The sequence below is a fragment of the Cottoperca gobio genome, chromosome 3 (assembly GCF_900634415.1).
Source record: "Cottoperca gobio chromosome 3, fCotGob3.1, whole genome shotgun sequence".
Classification (NCBI taxonomy): domain Eukaryota; kingdom Metazoa; phylum Chordata; class Actinopteri; order Perciformes; family Bovichtidae; genus Cottoperca; species Cottoperca gobio.
The window spans coordinates 14,429,593-14,438,778 of NC_041357.1; the positions used below are offsets into that span (position 1 = coordinate 14,429,593).

Consider the following 9,186-nt stretch of genomic DNA (forward strand, 5'->3'; position numbering starts at 1 on the left):
ATTCAAAACAGTCTCTTGGGGAAACAACTATGAAGAGATAAACCAAAGAAACGTGGAGTGTTATTGCTGTTTTGTTTTTAGTTTCCACCATCTTTGTACGTGGTTAAGCAGGAGTTCACTGTATGTTGCCATGACGATGTGTTTCTGTTTTTAATTACAATTGAATACAATAAATAAGAGACAACACCTCCTACACTCTAGATACTAGTTTGGATTATGGATACTAATAAAAGAGCTGCAATCTCCAAATGCTTTAATATACAGTGTGTGAAAACAACCAATAAGCTTAATAAAATACCTCATTAACATAACATGTAATGCTCAATATACCACGGTGAGCACATGAGGTGGCTTGACACTTGTCTTTTGTTTTCCTGATGGTGTATAGATCACAATAATGTAAAGAAATCACAGAGTATGTTTTGTATCATTGCAGCAACATCATCAGACCAGAAGAAAGCTGTTTGAAATATCCCATTCTCTGCGCTCCATGATGTATGGCCAGGACCGTTACCGCCGCCGGTACTGGGTACTTCCCCACTGTGGAGGGGTCTTTATCGAAGCCATGGAGAGTGGAGAAGGTAGTTGCAGTACAACACACACTAAGTTCGATGCATTCTTATGTCAAGATGCTTTCATTTGCTTATCTGAATGCATAGCACACGTTATGCACACAATAAAAATCATCAGGTTTGATGTTGCAGGGAGAGGAAGAAAACACTTTGTAAATACATCTGCATGTTCAGCTGTTTTTGGCAATGTGAAATATGCTGATGATGTTTTATCTTATCTTAATTTTCTCTAGGACTAATTTGAGATTGCATCTGTAAACTTTAATAATCTAACACAACTCTTCCGAAAGCAAGCGTAGAGTAACGTTACGGAATAATCAGCTGTCAGTTGTGTTCTCAGCTGCATTAACAGTACGCTCTCTCATTTCCCTGCAGCTCCAGAGGAAATGGAGGAGGAGCGACAGAGGAAGAGGAGAGCAGCTGAGGAGGTCATGGTCAAAGAGGAACCTCAGGAGATCGAGCTGCAGACTGAGAAACCCACCAACCTCGATGAGCAGAGCATTAGATCACAAGACATGGAGCAAGAGGAAGAGGAGGAAAAAGATCATGAGGGGAAGGAAAACTCCCCGGCCCTCTTCTACCAGCAGCCAGGCTGTGTATCCAAACTGGGCACATTCCGGGATGTCAACAAGAACGTTGGCAAAGAAACTGTGATGGTAGAGGACAAGGAGAGTCCCCATGTGAGACAAAACGGCAGCCCTGTGAGCATTCCTGTTGCCACAACCACAGTTACATCATCCTCCCCTACTCACAATACCTCTGAGCCGGCAGTAGCAGCACCCCCCTCCATGATGACCACTAATGACACTACAAACATCCCTGCCCCAGCCTCAACCTCTTTATCTGTCCCATGCCTGCCAGCCCCACGTGAAAGCCCAGGGAACACTCCTCCAACCTCATCCCCTGCTCCGTCTCCATACCTCTCATTCCAAGCAAATGACCAGCTACTCAGAGTCCTGACAGAGAGGAGCGGCCACTGGTTCAGTCTGCTCCCTCGCAACCCCTGTGACCTCACTTCCATCACCACACCTCCTCCAGCAGCGCCCCGTGTGTCTCCTCAGGCGTCCTCCACCCCTGCCAGGCCCAGATCCCCACCTCAGTCCCCTGCCCTTCCTCTCACCCCTTCTGCTGCCTCAGCCTCTGTCAGCCCGCACCACCCAGCTGGCCTCCTCAACTACCCACTATCAGCCCTGCAGGTGAGGCTGCTGGTCGGAAGCTAAAAGAGTACAGCTGTATCCTATACAGTTATTTCTGCCATGAACGTGACTCTCAGTGTTGTTCTCCTCCACCTTCCTCACCCTTTTGTTTTTCCTCTTCTCTCCCCAGATGAAGTCAGGCGCTTCATTGCTAGGAGTTTCTTTCGGAAGCTGGCCCTGTGGCATGATAAGTCCCAGCCTGCCTCTGTGCAGCAGCCCCATTCCCATGCTGGGTCACTCTCTGGAGGGCAACACAGCAGCAAGTGTCTCCAGCAAGAGCGAATCACCTTTACCATGCATTGAGAAAACCTCATCCATGCCCTCTCCTGCCCTGGAGATGCCCAAATCCCTGGACCACGCCACACCTCGGGCTATTCCAGAGGGTGAGTGACCAAAAAGTTGAGGCCATAATTAACCCCCATTTTTTAATTGAAAATAATTGACTTGCCTGAAAAAATGTCACTTGCTTGAATAATCCAAGGTAATTGGATTAGGGAACATTCTGCTCTGCTGTACGCAATTTAATTTTGGTATAATATGGCTGAGTGAAGCACCTTTTTACATTGATGGTGTATGTTCAGCTTCTTGTAGTTTACCTGCCTGTTTGTGCTCATTGTCTCAGAGATGCTAACAGGTTGGTGGCGGGTGTCTGACATCGACCAGCTGAGGGCTTTAGTCAGTGCTCTACACAGCCGAGGCATGAGAGAGAAGGGTCTCCACAGGCAAATTCAGAAATACACAGAGATCATACCCCAGGTCTGCACCAAACACAAAGATGGTAAGTGCCTCAAACACTGCTTCTAAGCACATAATCATTGCATATAGCATATATTAATAGTGTGTGCTGCACCTCCATCTTGTCCTTGAATACACTGCAAACACTGTATTATTTATGACCGAGCCACATGAATATCGGTGGTTGTTTGGCTACATTGCTCGTGTGTTTACCTGCGGGGAGTGTGTTTGTGTGTGTGTATTCATGGCTGACTGATATCTCTCATGTCGACCATCTAGTGGCCATGATCGAGCTGCGTGAGCTGGTGGAGAGCCAGGTCAGCGTGGAGTCTGTGCGGGGCTGGTGTGTTGAGGAGCAGGCCATGGAGATGGACATTGCCGTGCTGCAGCAGGTAGAGGAGCTGGAGAGGAAGGTCACCGCAGCCAGCCTGCAGGTCAAGGTAAGACACTAACACAACCCTACACATTTTGTTAGCGGTGTAAGAAATATGTTTAGTGGAGCGGTATCCAAATATAACGGTTCGTTTGAGTTCTTGTGTTTTTCGGGCATTCTTCTACAAATGTCGAGCATCATGTGTCGATTTCCGCTCGGTAAATGCAAACTGTCAAATTGATTAGCTTTAGTAAAAGATCGGGGTCTGGCTTAAAATAGCTACGGAAGTGGCTTTACTTAAAGGGACAGTGTGTAGGATTTGGCAGATATGTCTCGTTCTACAGTAACAAAAACAGCGATTCTTAGTTTAAGGTAATTATAAAGTTATGTATATTACATTCAATTTCTGCTAATAGAACGCCCTAAATACTAAATACTGGCGCAAATAAATCTATTCTGGTTTCACACGAGACACAAACAGCGGTCTCCTGGGGAAAAATCTGTTGTTTTTTGGACTCACCCATCCAGCCCAAACATCATCCCTCCTCAGACTTTGTCACTCTTTATACTTCCTGGTTCACAATTACGTGGATTACAAGCAAATGGATTTTGTGGGATTTATACGGATTACAGTGCATTACTTTCCGTAGGTATAGCTGCGTACAGTGTATGACAATGTCCTGAGTGGTGTGATCAGAGGCCTGAATTGCTGATTTTCCTCTCCCAGGGCTGGACATTTCTGGAACCTCAATCTGAGCGAGAGGACCTGGTGTATTACGAGCACAAGCCCCTCACCAAGTCAACGGCAGCGTCAGCAAACGCGGGAGACAAGGAACATCCGGAGGAGCGGGGGGAGAAGGGCGGGGTGATGCGTCACCTGGACAACCCGTTGGACATAGCAGTGACACGTCTGGCTGATCTGGAGCGCAACATCGAGAGAAGGTACCTGAGGAGCCCCTTAGGTACCACCATTCAGATCAGGCTGGATAATGTGGGTACGGTCACTGTCCCTGCCCCCGCCCCATCCACTAGTGCTGACAGGGAAGGGTAGGTCATTTCTCCAACCAAAGCTCCCCACTCTCCCACTGAGAACCCTTTCCTCTCTCTGTGTGCTTTATTTTTTCCCATACTACTCAAACAGTGAGGGTCTTTGCTGCTTTCACAGCAGATTTTTGTGGTGGCTTGTTGCACTTTTGTTTGTTTCTTTGGTCTTGTGCAGTTTCCTGAGTGGGATGGGGGACTTCATTTCTGCAGTCATCTGCATGGTGTTGTGCATCAGTACAGTGTACACTTTCACAGGTTTTCACTCTTTCTACCTGCATGAACTTCCCCTTCACATAACAAAATCGGTGTGTACCTCTCCTCAGCGCCCTACACCCTCCCAAATCCTCATACCTTTTATCTGCACAGCTGGAGCTCTTGATGGTCTACTGTCTTGTTGGCGGCTGGTTCAACTGATACACTTTACGGCTTTGTGTGTGTGTGTGTGTGTGTGTGTGTGTGAGTGTGTGTGTGTGTGTGTGTGTGTGCGTAAATACAACCATATATTCAGATATATGTGTGAATGTCTTTGTTTCTCATCCTTCCTCATTATCTTCTCTTAGTGGGGAGGAGGAGGTGAACCATGGTATGAAGGTGTGGAGGAAGGCCCTGACTGAAGTGCGTAGTGCTGCCCAGCTGGCCATGTGTATCCAGCAACTGCAGAAGTCTATCGCCTGGGAGAGGTCCATCATGAAAGTGGTGAGCAGCATATTGCAAGCCCACTAATTAATAGCAAACTATTCAAGAAGTGTACGCTTGTTTTTAATAGATGCACTTGGTTTTTAGTACTGTCAGATATGCAGGAAGGGGGATAACGAGGATCTCCTGCTGCTGTGTGACGGCTGTGACAAAGGCTGCCACACTTACTGTCACAAACCCAAGATCACCAGCATCCCAGAGGGAGACTGGTACTGCCCGTACTGCATATCCAAGGTATCAGAGCCTTTTATATATCATTGTCATCTGTCTGCAGTTGATGTAGAAAGAGTCCTAGCTACACATTTGTGCATGTGTTCATCTAGGATTTAGAAGTTTAGGACAACATCCACACCATAATTGTTTAAGTATTTAGGGGCTTTTTATGAGAGGTGAGAGGACATAACTTAGCAACGTACAACAAAGTGCTAACTGCAAGGATTATACACTTCCTGCTTATTATGTTACTCACAACTTTTCATTCATAAAATTCTAAGAAAGAACTCATTTTATTTCAAGTCTAAAACATTTAGTAAGATATGACAAATTAAACTAATACTTTACAAAAGACCTCTATTAGTTTGATACATTGATCTAAGTCGACGTAATACGATTAGTTTGAATTGCACCAGACCTCAGAGAATGCATTGTGTACTCTGTGCAGGCAAGTGGTCCATCTCCCAAAAACAAAAAAACTCCAAGCAAAGCAGTAACATCCAGCGGAGGAGGTGGTAAGAAAGGTGGAGAGGGGAAGAAGAACGGGAAGCAGGCAGGTAGCGGGGAAGTTACAGAGGACGACCCGGCAAGCGCCAGCAACACGCCCAAGAAAGGAGCAAAGGACACCAGTAGGAAGAGAAAAACAGGGGAGAGCTCACCTGCTTTGCCAGTAGCCAATCAGGAGATCCCTGTGTGTGTGAAGCGAGCCAAGACCGCTAAAGACAACAACAGGGACCTGGGATTGTGCAGGTATGTGCTCCTGGCCTGTTCATACGTGTCTTTCTGTTGAATCCTTCACTTATTCATCACCATCTCACAAACACTTTTACAGCCACTGCCACCTGCTGTTGGAATGTATCAAGAGGTAGCAGGGAGCTGATGTGTCTTCTCTTTATCAGTAAATAAGATTATGTTGTGGTTTAACCCTGAAATGTAAGGTCTTGTAACAAATATAAATTTGCCATTTCTGCAAAGCATAGTTCATCTTTTCTGGCTAGTGTTGGTTTGTATAAGCTTATAAAATACGATATACCTTACATCAAATACAAACTTTAAACTGCGGGAAGGAGCAAGCTGAAACACTAACATTATTATTACCTTTAAGTTGTTATGGTGATCTATTTACACATCCAGTAGTCTGTAAGAATCGTGTTTAAGTCCACTTGATGAATATAAAACAAATATTGACTTTCCGTTAGCTCTGTTTTTAATCTCTACCAACTCCGGAGGGAAATATCTGTCTCTTCTTTGTATGCCATATGCTTCACTATGTTCGCCAGCCAGTCACTAACTTTGTCTGTGTGCTGTTTGCTGCTGAGCAGGTGGTGTTCAGTGGGTTTTAGCCTGCTGTGGCCCAAAACCATACTACCTTTAACTTACAATATTTTAATTTTGCGCTTCACACATCTTAAGTATGCAGACTCAGGAACTGTGTGTTATTTATTTATGTTGCATCTCGATCCCAGAGAAACGCTCACTCATTCTGCCCCGCACAGAGATGATGATATGATAAATGACAATAAACTTCATTTGATTTTGATTCGACAACAATACATTTGGGGGCCATAAAACCAAAACAATGAGCTGATAGACTACTAATGCTCTGCAGGGCTGAGGGGTACTGCAGAGTCGGTTGATAATTCTCTACGGGTTCGTTAATACGAGCCACACGTATTTGATCCATTGTTAATATAAAAATATTGATTATAGCCGCTTCAAAGAGAGACAGTGAAAGACAGCATCTCAATGTGATACCAGCTTTTTCTCTGTCTAACCATACGCGTGTTTATTCGTGTGTGTGTTTGTGTTTTCAACAGGGTGCTCCTTGCTGAGTTGGAGCGGCATCAGGATGCATGGCCTTTTCTCACACCCGTCAACCAGAAGTCGGTCCCCGGCTATAGGAAGGTCATCAAGAAGCCAATGGACTTCTCCACCATACGTGAGAAGCTTGTGAGCAGCCAGTAAGTTCCCATCACTTTCGTTTTCTTCTTTTTCTACTGAAAGCCTTCAGGGTGTTTGCACAGAATTTAAGATTAGAGTGGTGTTTTTTAGGGTGGTGGGGGGGATGTACACCACAGTATGTGATATATGTGTCTTTCTCACCTGTTTTTACATTTTTAGGTATCAAAACCTGGAGACATTCATCATTGATGTCAACTTGGTCTATGATAACTGCGAAAAATTCAATGAAGACAATTCAGACATTGGCCGAGCTGGTCACAACATGAGGAAGTTCTTTGAGAAGCGCTGGACTGAGCTTCTGAAACAAACAAACTAAACGTCTGTTCAGATTCTCCATCATAAACCCATTCAACTTTTCATATCGGAGCACCAGGTTTTACTTTTATTTTTATTTTCTGATGGAGAATGTGGCTTTGCAGGATGGAAGCAGAAGTCAAATCCTTAATAAGGAACCCATGGTGTGCTTAAGAGAGATGACACCTTGAAAAAATAAATAATGTCATTATATGAGGTGCGCTGGATTTTATTACAACAGGGATAAAAGCCCCAAAGAGTCCCAGAGAAATGGGGTGTCGTAGTGCAATACCATTCCCTGTCTCAGAACACTGCACTGAATTAATCCTCAACTGTCACTGATGTGTCTGCGCTAGAATACTTTCCACTACTTGTAAATAGTCTTTTGTTATTTAATCGTATTATAGTGAATGTATTTAATTTTGTAATAATTATTTATGAATCAAGGTCCACTTCATTTTCTATGAAAAGGAAGAATCAGCTGAACTGCTTTGAATTAAAAAAAGGAATGTGTCTTTGTGTTATAATTTTTCTCCCAAATATCAAACAAAGCCAAGAAAAAAAAACCTGTTTACACTGTTCAGTGCTTTGGGGCATCAGAGGACTGTATTCATTTGTTCAAACTGTAAAACTGCATTTATTTACAGGAACAGCAGAGGAACAGTTAGACAATGGTGATTCATGTGTATATACTGTTTATTAATGTCAATATTATGTCTTGTTTGGAACGATGTGTAAAAATTGTTTAAGAATATTAAGATATTGTTTATGCCTTAGAATGATTGTAGCATTCTATTTTAGTGAACGTGATGAAAACATTATCATAAATATTGTTTGTACAGTATATACATATCCTCTGCAAACACTGTGGTATCCTTAATCTTGGTAGTGCCTACCCTTCCAACAGGGGCATGTAGGGGATGTTATTGTTTTTAGTTTTCATTCTTATGACAACATTATTTTTTTATATGATTTCAATCCAACAAGGCCTCCAAAGTTGGACAGTGATACAGAAATCATTCCTCACCATAGCAGAAAAAAAGGAACAACAAGCATTCAGTTATGCTTCCATGATGCATTTCCTCGTAATCTGCCACAATACAGAGGACCTAAGGCCATTTGTAACCACTGTGTTGAACCTTGCTGTGTGTTGTGGCCTGATGGAGGCAGCTAGATTTTTTTGTACCCAAGTCAAGAGTACTTGAAGTTACTTTATTTAAGATATTGTGGAATAAAAGTATCATTCTTTTGTAGGAGCTTTATTTTTCACTAGTATGTGGCACGGACCTATTAAAAGGATGTTTTTCAACGTAAATGACTTCAACTTGTTTTATTTCAATTCCATTCTACAGAACTGTTTTTGATTTAAAAAAAAGAAGCATTGTGGTAGATGTGTGGATTAATACCTTTTATTCTCTTAAATTAAAAATTATGTATGACCACAATCTCCTCCTGCGTTCAGTTTCAAAGTGTAGACTTTTGCATAAGGGCATTTTGTCTCAAGCTTAACAGTCAACGGTTTGTAGAAAGTTGTTCTACTACCTTATCAAATGACTAAGGTACCAAAAATAAAAATATAAAAACCTATTCAAGATCCTAAAAATGTGCATTAAATGGATACAAATTGAAAAATGATGTTATGACGATTAATTACAAAAATATTCATGGCTCCTGTCCATTTTCCTGTTAGCGGTGGTGCTAACTAATTACTCTATACACTAATACACAAGTGCAACATTTCCATTTGGAGTGAAGTGGAGTAAAAATATGAGGTAAAGTAAAATGGACATACTTAAGAAAAGTATGAGTACCTCAAATGTACCAAGAAAAAGTGTCTCAGTAAATGTACCTTACACCACCTGGCTTTCTCCATGTAAAACAGTCGCATGGTGTTTTCACAGGTAGACTATCACATGATGCTAGGTCAAAGTACACAAGCACATAAAAAGCATAAAGCGCAGCCCAGCAGTGCCTGACATGGAGTACACTTGAGTATGAATTATGCAAATAAATACTAAACATGCCCAGTGATTAAGCTTCGGTAACCACAGTGCTAACCATCAGTTTTTACAAGTAATTACAAAATGTTACACGTTATACA

The 9,186-nt window shown here is 42.7% G+C and overlaps 1 protein-coding gene across 14 annotated transcripts in view; it reads left to right on the plus strand.

Moving 5' to 3' along the window:
* Positions 1–8,400, plus strand: part of baz2ba (bromodomain adjacent to zinc finger domain, 2Ba) — a 65,441-nt gene extending 57,041 nt beyond the window's left edge. For 8 of the 14 annotated variants that reach the window (XM_029457317.1, XM_029457345.1, XM_029457353.1 and 5 more), the window contains 11 exons: positions 437–581; positions 948–1,768; positions 1,899–2,151; positions 2,391–2,546; positions 2,783–2,943; positions 3,604–3,923; positions 4,481–4,616; positions 4,704–4,850; positions 5,278–5,579; positions 6,647–6,790; positions 6,951–8,400. In XM_029457317.1, the coding sequence (XP_029313177.1) occupies positions 437–581; positions 948–1,768; positions 1,899–2,151; positions 2,391–2,546; positions 2,783–2,943; positions 3,604–3,923; positions 4,481–4,616; positions 4,704–4,850; positions 5,278–5,579; positions 6,647–6,790; positions 6,951–7,107 (2,742 nt within the window). In that variant the 3' untranslated portion in view covers positions 7,108–8,400. The remainder of the gene's footprint in view (positions 1–436; positions 582–947; positions 1,769–1,898; positions 2,152–2,390; positions 2,547–2,782; positions 2,944–3,603; positions 3,924–4,480; positions 4,617–4,703; positions 4,851–5,277; positions 5,580–6,646; positions 6,791–6,950) is intronic. The other 6 variants (XM_029457363.1, XM_029457416.1, XM_029457388.1 and 3 more) reach the window with 2 other exon arrangements.
* The last annotated feature ends 786 nt before the right edge of the window (positions 8,401–9,186 follow it).